Here is a 16,896-nt window from a genome sequence, read left to right on the forward strand (position 1 = left end):
AGTGGGACCTCCTCTTTGCGATATTAGCTCCTCTGTCATCTCCACCTGTATGACAAACCAGCATGGTGAAAAGTCATCCTGATTGGAAGAATCCACGGTAGGCGGGAATGGCTGACACGCTTTCTCGCTACATGATGGATGTGTTTTGGGGGTCTGCATGCCACAGAGGCTTAAGAGCAGTAATTTAGTTTAATGACTCAGTGGCTTTTTGGTGTGCGACAGGGGAGGAGGGGATGGCAAATTCAGCCTGGGCCTCCATTATAAAGGAACTTGGGTCAGGCAGTGAGACTGTAGTCCTCCCCCCACCTCTTCCTTCAGCAGAAAATAGCCTGCAGGACAGCTGGTGACGAACTGCCCTCTTACAATCCATTCAGAGTTGTACCTGCATCCGGGAGAGGCTTGAGATACAACGCCTCTTACCTCGTCATCCTTTCATTCTGAGCTACAGCTTTCCATCTTTCTTTTATCTCTTTACCATCCCTGCTTCCTGACATACTGCCTGTAGTGGCTGGAGAACAGCAAAGGCTATCCACCCATCAGATAGAAGTGGAACAGGCAACCCAGTCTCACATCAGAATGTGTCTACAGCACTGATATATTGATTTCACAATTACGATTCTAAAATTGTGACATTTTTTTTCCTATTTTTTTCTATTGGCCTGCATCTACATCACTTTACTATCAAGTTTCTGTCAGCTGAGACAAAAAACTTCTGGATGGGTCCTCCAGTCAAACAATCACAAAGCTACAAATACTGGATCTTAAATACAGTTTCTCCCTGAGGAGCTTTAAGCTCTATGTTTTGTTTTTGCTTTTCGAACAGTTATACAAAGCAACAAATAACATAACAGTTCAGATTACTACAAAACGCAAAGATATGCAGCTACGAGGTTTCAGCAATAACAGTGTCCATAGCAACAATAGAAAGCCTGGAGTTATTCATAATAACTGATGAACAAAACATCACATACATTCACTGAATGAGGATTATGAAATAAAATGCACATTCCTTTCTAAGAATGTTACTGAAATGCATTTTAATTCCAAAACTGTTTTGAAATATTACATTTCCCACTGAGAATAAAAGGAATGTCAGCCATTTTTTTGTTTTCACAGAACTGATACTTGCCAATCACATAGCATGAACACAGACCAATAGAAAAGAATAAGCCAGAAAATACATAGTCATCTCACAATTTTAAAGCTGTGATTTGATGTGACCATGGGTTGGAACAGGTGATTCAGTAAAGGTTTTGCAGTTGGGGTTAACCCTAACCCATCCATCCATCCATCCATCCATCTTCTTGCCGCTTATCCGGGGTCGGGTCGCGGGGGCAGCAGCCTAAGCAGGGAAGCCCAGACTTCCCTCTCCCCAGCCACTTCGTCCAGCTCTTCCCGGGGGATCCCGAGGCGTTCCCAGGCCAGCCGAGAGACATAGTCTTTCCAGCGTGTCCTGGGTCTTCCCTGGGGTCTCCTACCGGTGGGACGTGCCCTGAACACCTCACCAGGGAGGCGTCCGGGAGGCATCCTGATTAGATGCCTGAACCACCTCATCTGGCTCCTCTTGACGTGGAGGAGCAGCGGGTCTACTCCGAGCTCCCTCCGGATAACTGAGCTTCTCACCCTATCTCTAAGGGAGAGCCCAGCCAGCCTACGGAGGAAGCTCATTTCGGCCGCTTGTACCCGCGATCTTGTTCTTTCGGTCACTACCCAAAGCTCATGACCATAGGTGAGGGTATGAACCAAGATCGACTGGTAAATCCAGAGCTTTGCCTTTCGGCTCAGCTCTCTCTTCACCACGACGGATCTGTGCAGAGTCTGCATTACTGCAGACGCCGCACCGATCCGCCTGTCGATCTCCCGTTCCATCCTTCCCTCACTCGTGAACAAGACCCCGAGGTACTTGAACTCCTCCACTTGAGGCAGAATCTCATCCCCGACCCGAAGAGTGCACTCCACCCTTTTCCGGTTGAGGACCATGGCCTCGGATTTGGAGGTGCTGATTCTCATCCCGGCCGCTTCACACTCGGCTGCGAACCGATCCAGTGAGAGTTGGAGGTCACGGTCTGATGAAGCCAACAGGACCACATCATCTGCAAAAAGCAGTGACCCAATCCTGAGGTCACCAAACCGGACCCCCTCCACACCCTGGCTGCGCCTAGAAATCCTGTCCATAAAAATTATGAACAGGATCGGTGACAAAGGGCAGCCCTGGCGGAGTCCAACCCTCACTGGAAACAAGTCCGACTTATTGCCGGAAATGCGGACCAAGCTCTGACACCGGTCATACAGGGAACGGACAGCCCTTATCAGGGAGTCCGATACCCCATACTCCCGGAGAACCCCCCACAGGATCCCCTGAGGGACACGGTCGAATGCCTTCTCCAAGTCCACAAAACACATGTGGACTGGTTGGGCAAACTCCCATGCACCCTCAAAGATCCTGCAGAGGGTGTAGAGCTGGTCCACTGTTCCACGGCCCAGACGAAAACCACACTGCTCCTCCTGAATCCGAGATTCGACTATCCGACGGACCCTCCTCTCCAGCACCCCCGAATAGACCTTACCAGGGAGGCTGAGGAGTGTGATTCCCCTGTAATTGGAACACACCCTCCGGTCCCCCTTCTTAAAAAGGGGGACCACCACCCCAGTCTGCCAATCCAGAGGCACTGCCCCTAATGTCCACGCGATGCTGCAGAGTCGTGTCAACCATGACAGCCCCACAACATCCAGGGCCTTGAGGAACTCGGGCCGGATCTCATCCACCCCCGGGGCCCTGCCACCGATATTCCAAATCAAATTTGGAATCATATTGTGTTGAAATACTGTCTTGGGTCTGATATAGGTAATGTTTGGAATAAAAATAGGAAGAATTGTGGAAGAACCATCATTTTTATTGTTTCTAATTCCATCTGGTATTAATCCCCATCTATTCAAATCCTGCCTTATTTTACTTATCAGTTTATTAGTAAAATTGAAGTGTTTGAAGATAATCACCAGCTAAACCAATATTTATGGTCAGAGAATGACCTGAAAGAAACCACCTGAGGTCATGAGTCAGTTGAGTGCCTTCTGAGATCAGAATAGCCTGGTCAAATTGAAAGAATGAATGGCCCTTTTTTTTTAATTAATATTTTTGAGACAGAGCAAATATAACATCACAAAATTGGAATCATACAAACTGTTCACTGTCCTCTTTTAAGTGAAAACATACATCAAGAGAACACATCACATACGAGAATAGACAAAGACAAAAACTAAACCAAAAAAACAAGCAAAACAAAACATGTGCCTTATATCTAACTTACATTTGACCCTTGAATTAACCAATCTATCATTTATATTACATCAGGTGCCACATTATTAATCAGACATCCCCTCTATTAATGTCAAAAACGAGCCCCAGACTTGGTTGAAGATATCCTCTCTCCCCATTACTCTGCAAGTGACCCGTTCAAACGTCGCCATTCTTGACATTAGATCCATTCCTTAAAACAGCTCAGGGTAGATGACTTCCATGGTCTCAAAATTATTCTACATCCTGTTGTAATTGCCAAACGTACCCATAATCTCTGTCTTCTAGTCAGAGTGATATCGTCCGGCAATAACCCCAAAATACACAGAGCTGGGGACTTAATAAGATGTACACTGAACAATTCATTTAGGAGGGTAACAATCCCTTCCCACAGGTGTTCATCTTTTCCACAAGAATATAACATATGTTCAAGAGTAAGAATGAATGGCCCTTTTAACACATGGCATTAACATGTGATATTGGTTATCCAATCACAAGAGGACAGCTCCAAGTACAGCATGTGTCTCAAGTGACCACTTGTGATTGGATCTCGCTTGCCTGCTTAATATACAAATAAACACGTACATCATTTCTGTTTGAAAAGACCAAATTTGTTGTTGTGAGAACCAAGTGCCGATGTCCTTAACTACAACCGCCAACAAGTGTGTTATACTACCTACAAACTCTTCTATAGAGGGAAAGGGCAGGTGAAAGGAGACAGACTTGTTCATTTGCAGTCTGTATGTGTGTTTGTTCTAGAGTGTGTTAGAGTGTGGGTGTCTGAGTGTGGGTGAAGATGATGAGAACAGAAAATGAGAGTCTGGTCTTCCCTGCAGACTCAGTCGTGGCTAAGATGGTAGTCATACTGCATGTGTCTGTGTGTGTGTGTGTGTGTGTGTGTGTGTGTGTGTGTGTGTGTGTGTGTGTGTGTGTGTGTGTGTGTGTGTGTGTGTGTGTGTGTGCAGTAGCGGTCCCTGATATGAGTGTATTGGGCAAGCACCCAGGGCATTTTGTTATGACTCATGGGGAGCACCATGAACTCTTAAAAAAAAAAAAACCTTTGCACCACGAAGCGTTTTCTATTATTTCTACGTAAAGTCAATCTATCACTGTGTGCTGGGGAATTGGAAAACTGGCGCCTCTGTTGTGCATGCGTCCCTGCTTGCTGAGATGGTGCTGCACGCACAGAAGCTGAGAGAGAAGCGGAGGGGGGGCAGTTCACCTCTGGGTCTCCCTACTGGAACAGACAGGGGCAATACTTAATAGAGCAATACTCTAATGGAATTAGTGGGCTAAAGTCAGTCACACCTCGACTTTCTTCCAAATAACGCACATTTCATTCATTTATAAATACAGGCCTATAGTTCACGCACATTTTTATTTTTCTGAGTTGTGTGAAAATGGTTAAAAAAATAGGTAATACAAAACGAATGTGTGCACCTCCAAGGTGAATTGGTTTAGTCTTCATGATATAGGGGAGCAGATTTCATATGATGACATCATTGACGATTTTGAATAAAGGAAGGCCTTAAACAGGATGTCCTTGTGGTTCTCTAATTTCTGATAACTTATTCAGTCATAGTTTGTGCAGAATTGTGTTTGTTCTGAGTGCAATAGTGTAATAACTGGATTCTGGAAGTGTGTTTTCCCATTGTTCTGATGAAGGATTTGTGCAATTGAGAAATATTATTCTCTATTTAATTTCTATTATATTATTCTTGTTTTCCACAAATCTTGTTACATTTTTTTATATTTAACATATATATTTAGATGTCCTTGTGGACATATAATAAATAATATATAATACATATATTAGATACAATTCCTGGTGTCATTCAAGCTAGAACCGCCACTGTGTGTGTGTGTGTGTGTGTGTGTGTGTGTGTGTGTGTGTGTGTGTGTGTGTGTACCATTGTTAAAAAAACATCACAATTACACTAGTTAAGTTTTATGACTGCAATAATCATGATATCTGTTATTCCTAACAGTCCTTGAGAAGTCCTTGTTAAAAATTGGCCATCCAGTTCTGCATTTTTCAGCGTTCAGACAGAATTGTCAGTTAGCTCCAAAGCTGATTAGCATTGAGCGGCAGTCATGCTTCCAGCCATGTGCTCCTCTCCTCCCCTCCCTCCTGCTTTTTCTCACTTTCTCATTGATTAAAGTCGAGTTTATTTATGGAACACATTTAAAAACAAAGGATGTTGACCAAAGTGCTTTACAGTGAGACTAAAGTTATGGGCTAATTTGATTGAAGGTTACAATCAAACAAGAACACAGGATCAAAATAACAACAAAGTCATAAATCAGATCATGACACAAACAGCACTGCACAAACAACAAATAAAATACAAACAAATACAAGCTAGAGTGTGGTCAGGCATGACTTCATAAGATAATGAAAAGGCTAAAGAGAATGAGCACAGAGAAGGGTCTTTAGATGGGTTTTAAAATGATCAGTAGAAGGACCAAATCTACAGTATTCATTAGTGGCAAACTATTCCACAATTTAGACAGAACTACTGAAAATGCTCAGTTACCTTTAGTTTTTAACTGAGCGCGTGGAATAGAGTGCAGTGATTGGTCAGCAGACCTGAGGAGTATGAACGTAGATTAGGGAGTAAGCAGTTCAAACATGTAGACTGGTGCCAGTCAAAACACATACAAGAATCTTTAAAGCAATTCTGTACTTCACTGACATCTCAACTCTCCCTCTCTGATAGCGGCTCTCTGATAGCGGCTCTCTCATAGCGGCTCCCTGATAGCGGCTCCCTGATAGCGGCTCCCTCGTAGCGGCTCTCTCATAGCGGCTCTCTCATAGCGGCTCCCTGATAGCGGCTCTCTGATAGCGGCTCTCGGATAGCGGCTCCCTGATAGCGGCTCTCGGATAGCGGCTCCCTGATAGCGGCTCTCGGATAGCGGCTCCCTCATAGCGGCTCTCTGATAGCGGCTCTCGGATAGCGGCTCCCTCATAGCGGCTCCCGGATAGCGGCTCCCTCATAGCGGCTCTCTGATAGCGGCTCTCGGATAGCGGCTCCCTCATAGCGGCTCCCGGATAGCGGCTCCCTCATAGCGGCTCTCGGATAGCGGCTCCCTCATAGCGGCTCCCTCATAGCGGCTCCCTGATAGCGGCTCTCGGATAGCGGCTCCCTCATAGCGGCTCTCTCATAGCGGCTCCCTGATAGCGGCTCCCTCATAGCGGCTCTCTGATAGCGGCTCTCGGATAGCGGCTCCCTCATAGCGGCTCTCTCATAGCGGCTCCCTGATAGCGGCTCTCTGATAGCGGCTCCCTCATAGCGGCTCTCTGATAGCGGCTCCCTCATAGCGGCTCTCTGATAGCGGCTCCCTCATAGCGGCTCTCTGATAGCGGCTCCCTGATAGCGGCTCTCGGATAGCGGCTCCCTCATAGCGGCTCTCTCATAGCGGCTCTCTCATAGCGGCTCCCTGATAGCGGCTCTCTGATAGCGGCTCTCGGATAGCGGCTCCCTGATAGCGGCTCTCGGATAGCGGCTCCCTCATAGCGGCTCCCGGATAGCGGCTCCCTCATAGCGGCTCCCTGATAGCGGCTCTCGGATAGCGGCTCCCTCATAGCGGCTCCCTCATAGCGGCTCCCTGATAGCGGCTCTCGGATAGCGGCTCCCTCATAGCGGCTCTCTCATAGCGGCTCCCTGATAGCGGCTCTCGGATAGCGGCTCCCTCATAGCGGCTCTCTCATAGCGGCTCCCTGATAGCGGCTCTCTGATAGCGGCTCCCTCATAGCGGCTCCCTGATAGCGGCTCTCTGATAGCGCCTCCCTCATAGCCGCTCTCTCATAGCGGCTCCCTGATAGCGGCTCTCTGATAGCGGCTCTCTGATAGCGGCTCCCTCATAGCGGCTCTCTGATAGCGGCTCTCTGATAGCGGCTCCCTCATAGCGGCTCTCTGATAGCGGCTCTCTGATAGCGGCTCCCTCATAGCGGCTCTCTGATAGCGGCTCCCTCATAGCGGCTCTCATAGCGGCTCTCTGATAGCGGCTCCCTCATAGCGGCTCTCTGATAGCGGCTCCCTCATAGCGGCTCTCTCATAGTGGCTCTCTGATAGCGTCTCCCTCATAGCGGCTCTCTGATAGCGGCTCCATGACGCCTGCTAATGACCCAACCTCCACAATCTAGAGAGTGCCAGCGTGTGTGTGTGTGTATGTGTGACTATAAATGCAGTGTGTGTGTGTGTGTGTGTGTGTGTGTGTGTGTGACTATAAATGCAGTGTGTGTGTGTGTGACTATAAATGCAGCGTGTGTGTGTGTGACTATAAATGCAGCATGTGTGTGTGTGTGTGTGTGACTATAAATGCAGTGTGTGTGTGTGTGAGTGACTATAAATGCAATGTGTGTGTGTGTGTGTGTGTGTGTGACTATAAATGCAGTGTGTGTGTGTGTGTGTGTGAGTGACTATAAATGCAATGTGTGTGTGTGTGTGTGTGAGTGACTATAAATGCAATGTGTGTGTGTGTGTGTGTGTGTGTGTGTGTGTGTGTGTGTCTATAAATGCAGTGTGTGTGTGTGTGTGTGTGACTATAAATGCAATGTGTGTGTGTGTGTGTGTGTGTGTGTGTGACTATAAATGCAGTGTGTGTGTGTGACTATAAATGCAGCGTGTGTGTGTGTGACTATAAATGCAGCATGTGTGTGTGTGTGTGTGACTATAAATGCAGCCTGTGTGTGTGTGTGTGTGTGACTATAAATGCAGTGTGTGTGTGTGTGTGTCACTATAAATGCAGCGTGTGTGTGTGTGTGTGAGTGACTATAAATGCAGCGTGTGTGTGTGTGTGACTATAAATGCAATGTGTGTGTGTGTGTGTGTGACTATAAATGCAGTGTGTGTGTGTGTGACTATGAATGCAGCGTGTGTGTGTGTATGTGTGTGTGTGTGTGTGTGTGTGTGTGTGTGTGTGTGTGTGTGTGTGTGTGTGTGTGTGTGTGTGACTATAAATGCAGTGTGTGTGAGAGCAAAGCGTTCTTATAGCTCTGTGATTATGAGACCGATCGCTGCATCCGTTGCATTGTCCAATCATTCGACTATGTTGACAGGAAGTGACTTAAGCATTACAAGCAGTAACATAACATCCAAAAATTATCTGCCAATGTCTAAATGTAGTTACTGGGGGTGTAACAAATAACCAATATAAATCAGAAATCGGTTTTAATTTAAAAGATGCGAGTGCACTGATACATGGACCCCTGGATCGATCTAAATGTACCATGAACCGGCCGATGGCCACATTACAAAGTTATGAATTGGATTAGTGTAGCTGCTATGCTGCTGAAAGCTCTGCCTGCTCAGTGTCTACAGCTCTCTCTCTCTCTCTCTCTCTCTCCCATAAAACCCTCACGAGAATTGTCACAGTAGCACACAGCTGAGTGGGCATTATGATTTCATCCCAGAAAAAAGATTGACAGGTGACACTTGGTAGGGGGCGGGGGTTTCAGCGGACTCGGCAGGCACTCCCACAGCGTTTGGGAGCAGAGACAGAGGCTGAGTTTTACACAACTTTGAAGCCTAATTTTATATATTTGGCGATTTTAATCATTCAAATTTGGACACACTTCTCTGTGGTATGTCAAACTCAGAACACATATTTATTCTTACTTTACACGGACTTGATTAATGTCTTAGATTCAGGGAAATATTTGAGAATTCAAGAATCATTTTCACTGAACATGAGGAGACACAGTTACCATTCTTGATTCTTGGTTCAAGCATGTCACCCACTGGAGTGCCTGTCTTAGTTTGACATGGGTGTGAATGCATATCACTCCAGCGAGCGTGTTGCTGTGTTTGATTGTTGCTCAAACTCTTTCGCTTCTCTCTCATCTGTTGTAATTGGGATTTTTCTCACATTTGAACAATGAGGCTTTCAAAGACATAGGTAGTTTCACAGGGAGACAAGACAGCTGTGAAATCTCCCAAGCATTTGTCATTGATGAAATTAGTTATTTTCTTACAAGAAAGCAGACTTGATCAAAACAGTACTGAAATCATAGTGAGAGCAGGTATATCTGAAGAGTCTTATCAGTATTTTTTTTAATGTTTTATCCTATTTAATGTAACTCATGTATACTCTTCATTCTCATACCATGTTTTTATATTGATACTTAATTCTCTGGACAGCTTTGATTCTGAGATCATTTCAATACAATACATAAACAAAACTTGCTTAATGTCATATCTCTTGATGTCTATTTTCATTTTTCCATGGTGATGGAGTAAATGGATGAAGATGTTCAGTCAACAGTTATAACTGCAAGATACAGAATGGAAACTAACAACAGCTACTAGCACAGATTGTCTTCTATTATTGAGTTTTAGTTTCATGGTCATAACTGTGGGCCTTTCAAGAATGAACTGACTCTTACATGTTCCTTCTTCCCAAAGGCAGTTTAAAACCAGTTTGTGTCATATGCACTGAGACTGTGGCAATTGTGAAGCCGATACAGGCAAAGCACAAATCTTTGGAGCAAATATACCCACTCAACTCAGAACTGAAGACCCAGAAAATAAACAATCTAAGAGCCTAATATGATTGAGAAAAGAAAATGTATTTACTACTATATAATTGTTACATCATATAATAGAATATTAGTTTCTTTCATGTTGTTGGTGTATATAATCATACACACCTCACATTAACAGTGTTCTTTTGTCTATACATTGGAGCAGCAATACCAGAGGCCAAGCATTTGGCCTATCCCAAAAAGGCCCATTTTAAACAGGCAGTGCACTGGTTTCAATAAATTTTCAAATTATCCAATATTGCACCAAAAATCAAAGAGATGAAATTCAAAAACTGAAAACAGATTTATTTATCAGATTTTTTTCCTTTTTCCTTATTTCCTCTCCCATTAATCATCTCACGACCCCTGAGATTAATCTCATGACTCTCTGGAGGGGCCCAACCCTTAGGTTGAGGACCACTGGACTAAACTAGCTAACTGAATAAAACAGTTGAAACAGTAACATGCTGCTCACTGATGACACTGATGCTTCACTATTAATAATCTAATGATATATAATATATGTACATATAAAATAATATCAGTCAGAGGGACCAAACCATTACTTTTTAACAGCAATATATGAGGTTGACAATACTTGTGTACTTTTACTGACTAGTGTTCAGGATTTAGTGGCATCTAGTGGTGCAGTTTCAGATTGCAACCAAATAATAAGTAGCAGCCTAATCGGTATGAATGCCACATTTATTATTAATAATAAGAATAATAAGAATTATAATTTCATAGATACATTAGATGTAATTTAAGATAAAGTTTTTATCATACAAGTGCTCAGTAAAAATTGTTGTTGGAATCCATCAGCAGTGTTAGTAATGATACTAACCAGGGACGCTTTACCAGTTGTGCTCATTATTATTATCCACCTCCACCTGCCAGCAATCAATCAGTGTAATAAAGCTCAGAGCGTTTCCAGTCATGTCTAGAAAATAACACACTACTTAACATCCTATTTGGTAACTGTTGAAGGGAAATGCATGCAGACGCTCCTGGTGTAATGTTGGAAAAACAAGCAAAAAGGCCCATCTAGTTGACTCATTATAAGCATAATTCTTTATAGTTTATTAACTTTATCTATGTGTAAAACAGGGGGGAATTCATATTGCTGTCAAGGGGAGCAATTTGAAAGGAATATTTTATAGCTGATGCTGGCACTGAAATATACAGATGGACTGAATCCACTGTTCACTGTTACTGAAATATTTACATGGTGCGGTGGAGGAACATTAAATTGATTCTAGTGTTCAGAAATTCATAACACACTCCCTCGCAGCAGTTTTCACCCTCCACCAGAAATGCAGCTCCTACATTTTACAAATAAAAATGTGTGGGTGGGCAGGTGTTCCTGTGTGGGAGATTTTGCACTATGGAGCATATGCCTTTGAACGTTGTGTATTAATATCTAGCTATAATTTTGACTGGTGAAAATCCCACAGATTTGACTCACATGAATGGACCCTCTGTTTACTGGTGCATGGTAGAGAGGAAAGTGTAAATGTATCTCAGATATGAATCAGAATTAATGTTTGTTTTATTAAATTTAATCTTTAATTTTGAATTTGTATTGTCACATTATTAAAAACCCTTGCCAGCACTGATTAAAAAATACCAAAATCATTAATACAATGTTTATTCTCTTGGATACATTTATAAGAAGTATGTACTTATGAAGTATGTACTTAAACCAGCAGTCTCTAGGGGCTGTTATAGAGCCTTAGAATGAGAATGAGATGCATTGATGATGACACATTCATTTTTATTATTTAAACTTCATTTCTTTAGAAACATGTTTCTCGATCAGTTCAATATTGCAGATTATTCCAAATAATAGGAATACATGGATTACATATTGGTATCAGCAACAATACTGACTTTAGTGGATCCAATCTGATCCATAAAAATGATTTCTGCTGAATCGGAATCAGGTTCATTATAAAAGTAACGCTCATACATACAAAGAATTTGGCTCCAGTTTCTAGTAGCTCTCAATGTACTAGAAGACGGTTTTGAGGAACACACGGTTTGAGGAACAGTGTTCAGACAAATAGAACAGCCATCTCTGTTTCAAGCCTTTGTCAGTGTAAAAAAAAGTGTTTATGCTATTGAGATATACAGATTTTATATTTAGAAAATACAACTGGTATCAGAATGGTACTTGGTATTGACATGTTGAGTTGGGGTATCAAAACTGGTATTCTTGCCTACTAAATACTACAATACCCATGTGCCTTGATCAGATCACTACATTAATTCAGAGCAAAATATGTTGTTGTTTGCAATTTAGTTAAAAAATGAAGCAATTGTTGCCAAATTCATTGAGAATTGTTACAGAATACATTAAAGCTACAGATTGTGTTCAGTGTACAGTTAACATTGAATGTTCATCATTAGCAGCACAGATAGAACAATTTTAAGCTCAGTCATAGGACGCTTGTTACCACAATGATTCTTGGGAGCATAGTTAACAACTCTACAAAGTCTTGCAGACTTTTTTATTCAAGATCCAGACCCAGGTCATCTTTTGTATTATGCCCATAAACGCCTTGGAAGTCCTTCAACTGCCTATGCAGAGGACATTATCTATGCAGAAGAATGCATTGGGTTTTTCCTTGGATATCCAAAACGACTTCCCCTACTTCACAACTCTATGACACAACACACGTTAAACAGCAAAGTTAACCAGAAAAAAATGTAGCAGGTATTTTTATTTGCTTTTAATGCTGAAGGGATGTTTCCTTCTTTTTTTTTTTATTGAGCAGTGCTTCTTGCCAAGAGGAAAAATATTAATATTAATATAGAGATGATACATGTTTAAAGCAATTGTACATGGCACTAACATATCAGTGTAAGCATAATCCTTACTGGGTTCTTTTTCTTTCTCTTTTATTCTAGGCCATGGAACCAAAGGGGTGTTCGAGCTGCTGGCAGGCTGGAGGAGAACAAGGGAAAACCTACCCTTTAAAGAGCGTGTGGCAGATGCTTTTGCTGATGTGATGGTGTGCTACACCATGACCAGCTCACTCTACATCATCACATTTGGCATGGGAGCTAGTCCTTTCACCAACATTGAGTCAGTGAAGATTTTCTGCCAGAGCATGTGTGTCGCAATCCTGGTCAACTACTTTTACGTTTTCTCGTTCTATGGCTCCTGTCTGGTGTTTGCTGGACAACTGGAGCAGAATCGCTACCACAGTGTTTTCTGTTGTAAAATCCCCTCTGTGGAATACTTGGACCGCCAGCCCACATGGTTTAAAACCATGATGAGTGATGGCCATGACTTGTCCACACACCACGACAGTGTCCCCTACCAGAATCACTTCATCCAGCACTTCCTGCGTGAGCACTACACAGAATGGATTACCAACACCTATGTCAAACCCTTTGTGGTCATTCTGTATCTTATCTATGCCTCTTTTTCATTCATGGGATGTTTACAAATCAGTGATGGATCAAACATTGTGAACCTGCTGGCTAGTAACTCTCCAAGTGTTTCGTATGCTCTGACCCAGCAGAAATACTTCAGCAACTACAGTCCTGTGATTGGATTTTACATTTACGAGCCCATTGAGTACTGGAACTCCACAGTGCAGGAGCACCTAAAGACTCTGAGCCATGGCTTCAACAAGATCTCCTGGATGGACAACTTTTTCCACTACCTACGGGTGGTGAATGTGAGTGCATCAACCAAGAACGACTTCATCACCATCCTCAAGGGCTCGTTCCTGCGCAGCCCAGAGTACCAGCACTTCACTGAGGACATAATATTCTCCAAGAACCGTGAGACTGATGAATATGACATTATCGCCTCACGCATGTATTTGGTGGCACGGACCACAGAGAAGAAACGCGAGGAGGTGGTGGAGCTTCTTGAGAAGCTTCGTCCATTGATGCTGATAAACAGCATAAAGTTCATTGCCTTCAATCCCACGTTTGTGTTTATGGACCGCTACAGCTCGTCCGTCATCTCGCCCATCCTTACCTCAGGCTTCAGCGTACTCACCATCCTCATCCTCACTTTCTTCCTGGTCATCAACCCATTGGGGAACTTCTGGCTAATCCTCACAGTTACGTCCGTGGAGCTGGGTGTCTTGGGTTTGATGACCCTCTGGAACGTTGGCATGGACAGCATCTCAATCCTGTGCCTTATTTATACCCTCAACTTCGCCATGGATCACTGTGCACCACACCTGTATACTTTTGTGCTGGCCACCGAGCACACTAGGACGCAGTGCATCAAGTTGGCACTGGAGGAGCACGGGGCCGCAATCCTGCAGAATACATCCTGCTTTGTGATTGGGATCATGCCCCTGGTGTTTGTGCCTTCCAATCTGACCTACACACTGTTTAAGTGCTCCCTCCTCACTGCGGGCTGCACCGTGCTGCACTGCTTCGTCATCCTCCCCGTCTTCCTAACCTTCTTCCCGCCGTCCAAAAAGAGACACAAGAAAAAGAAACGGGCCAAGCGGAAAGAGCGGGAGAGGGAACGGGAAAGGGAGAGGGAAAGAGAAAGGGAGGAGATAGAGTGCATTGAAGTCAGGGAGAATCCTGATCATGTGACAAATGTCTGAGTAGTTTGTAATTTTAGCAGTGAGTATCAATGGGTGTCCGTCAAGTATTGGTGGATGAGAGGTGTTCTCGAGTGGTGAGGCACCTCTCAGGGCACAGGGGGGTGTCTGAGATGTCCCCTGTGGAGTGGGCACTTGTCACTCCCAACCAATAGCAGCTAAGCGGGCCAGAGTAGAGCGCAGCCCCACTGGACAGTCATTAAGTCCTTCAGTCTGGACAGTGTATCTCATTTGCACAAACTGCAACATGATCATGGTTCTAAAACTTTCCTAACTATTCGGCACATGAAAACAAGTTAGGGACCAGAACTGTAAGTAAATTCCAAACATACAGTACATTAGTACATTTTAATATTCTCAATTCTATGTTCATCTTCTTCAGCACTTGTCTCAAAAGGTGTGAGTGAGGAGCATAGCAGTCTGTTAAGCCAAGGACCCTCAGACGAGTTGGTGAAATTGGTTAGTGTGATCATACAAAGGTGTATAAATTAATAACTGTGCAGAAGATGACTGTGCACACACCTCACTTCTCACAGCTTATTCTTCACACTGATAACAGCAAAAAGAGACAAAACCAAACTTCTGTGGAACGAGAGAAACTGTGGACCGAAAGCACACCGCATGCTTTATTGTAACATTAAAAATAGCTGAACAGCTGAACTGGGCAGATGGCATACACTGTGTCCATTATGAAGAATTATCCTGCACATTGCATTGTGTGAATAGAACTGAAAATGTTTTTTAAAGCAGGAGGCAAATATTCCTGCTTTATTCCAGAGGTCATATAAGGTCTTAAGCAATGGCAAAAAGAACTGCAGTGGGCTGCATCATATGAGGAGGAAATGATCAGTGACTGTCCTGCAGTGCAGAGTATGACTTAAGTAAATCCTTAACTGCTTTTGCACCAGACCAGTAAAACCAAAAGTGAAGAGTGTTTCCAAGACTTGAAATATTCAACTTTCCAGTAGGTTGATAACAATGGAAAGTTTCTGTGAGAGTATGAATGTCTCCATGATCATCTTACAATAGCTCAAAGGAATGGCACTGGTAATTGGAAGGTGTGAATGCAATTCAGTACTAGCAGTGGTGCCAAATAGTGTACAGAGATTTTAATTTGATAGATTTCTATGACAACAAAAAAGTCTTGGTAAGTTCATATAAATCAACCGTGAATCATTAACTAATCGAGCTAATTTGAATGATTGCTATTTAGTGTTGTTCAAGTTTGTGAAGCAAATTTTGAAGCAGGCTTTAAATTACATTCTGTAAAGTATACTTTCTGTGTGAAAAACTGATAAACAGCCTAAGTGAAACTGGGAACTTCCGGTCTGTTTCAGAAGTAAGAAAACACCATTTAAAAATCAAACTGATGTTAGAAATTATGTAATAAAACAAATAATCCAGAACAACATAAACTTGATCAAGAGCATGTTGTTCACTCAATTTATCTCCACATGAGGTACATTGAGTAAATAGTAATATTTATGTTTCCCCACCCTTTAAAGCTGCATTAATCAATATTTTTGGAATCAAATATCACCAGCTAGACAGACTGATGAGGAAGACACTGTTACCATTATGTATAATATGCATACTGCTATGCTAGAAGATTTTCATGGGAAGGGCAGTTTTTGAAACACAATAAATTAACACAAGTTTAACTTTGTTGCAATCAGAAGTGAAGGAATATGTTTCACTGCTTTAGAAAAACACAATAAAATAATAAAGAGTTACAAAAGCTAGTGGAACAGACAATGGACTGGAAGTGGTGTCAGAACTTCAGCTCCCTCTTGGGAACATTGCAAAAGTAAGGGTGCAGACCCCCTGTAGGTCTGGAGCTGGTCTGGTCATGTAACTAAGTATGTTTTGCTGTAGTACTTCAGGTAACATTCCATCAAAACTATCCACAAATATTCTTCTTCAGTATTTAGTCTTACAAGTCCTAAAAAGCTGTCTCCCCAGAGGGTAAGCAGTTTTATCTACATCTGCCAAGGGCCGATAAGAATCTCTGTTACAGTCCCAAAACAAACACTCCCAAGGTCAGCAGCCTTGGCAGATCCAATCTCACACTGACCTCTGGCAGACAGATATTACCTTGTGGTATGTGGTAGAGAGGCCCTGTATGTGAGCAGATGTGGCTGATTGCAGACCAGTCAATACCTTATTAGGGGATTGGCTGGTTCTTACGAGGCTGTCATTGAAGGGACACTGCTGTCTAGTTCCTTTGTGCTGCCACTGAGGAAGTAAAAGGCTCCCACACAAGACAGACAAAGCTAATCAGGTAACTTGGGGGAGGATATAGTTTTCATGCTGGACCAAATATCAGTGAGAAAGTGTATGAGAGTTAAGAAGATTGTCAGTATCAATTATCAAATTACTAGTTTATCAAAAAGGCTTTTAAGATCCACTTCTAAATAAATTAATATCAGTGAATAAATGAGACACAAAGGTGGAAAAGAAAGATCTTTTACCTGTCATATTTTAATATGAAA

General features: G+C 43.0%; 1 protein-coding gene across 1 annotated transcript in view; it reads left to right on the forward strand.

Annotated features, from left to right (window-relative positions):
• Positions 1 to 14,407, forward strand: part of ptchd4 (patched domain containing 4) — a 47,240-nt gene extending 32,833 nt beyond the window's left edge. The window contains exon 3 of the mRNA XM_053337255.1: positions 12,732 to 14,407. Within this exon, the coding sequence (XP_053193230.1) occupies positions 12,732 to 14,407 (1,676 nt within the window). The remainder of the gene's footprint in view (positions 1 to 12,731) is intronic.
• Positions 14,408 to 16,896: the final 2,489 nt, after the last annotated feature.

The sequence above is a fragment of the Scomber japonicus genome, chromosome 17, assembly GCF_027409825.1.
Source record: "Scomber japonicus isolate fScoJap1 chromosome 17, fScoJap1.pri, whole genome shotgun sequence".
In the NCBI taxonomy this organism is placed as follows: Eukaryota; Metazoa; Chordata; class Actinopteri; order Scombriformes; family Scombridae; genus Scomber; species Scomber japonicus.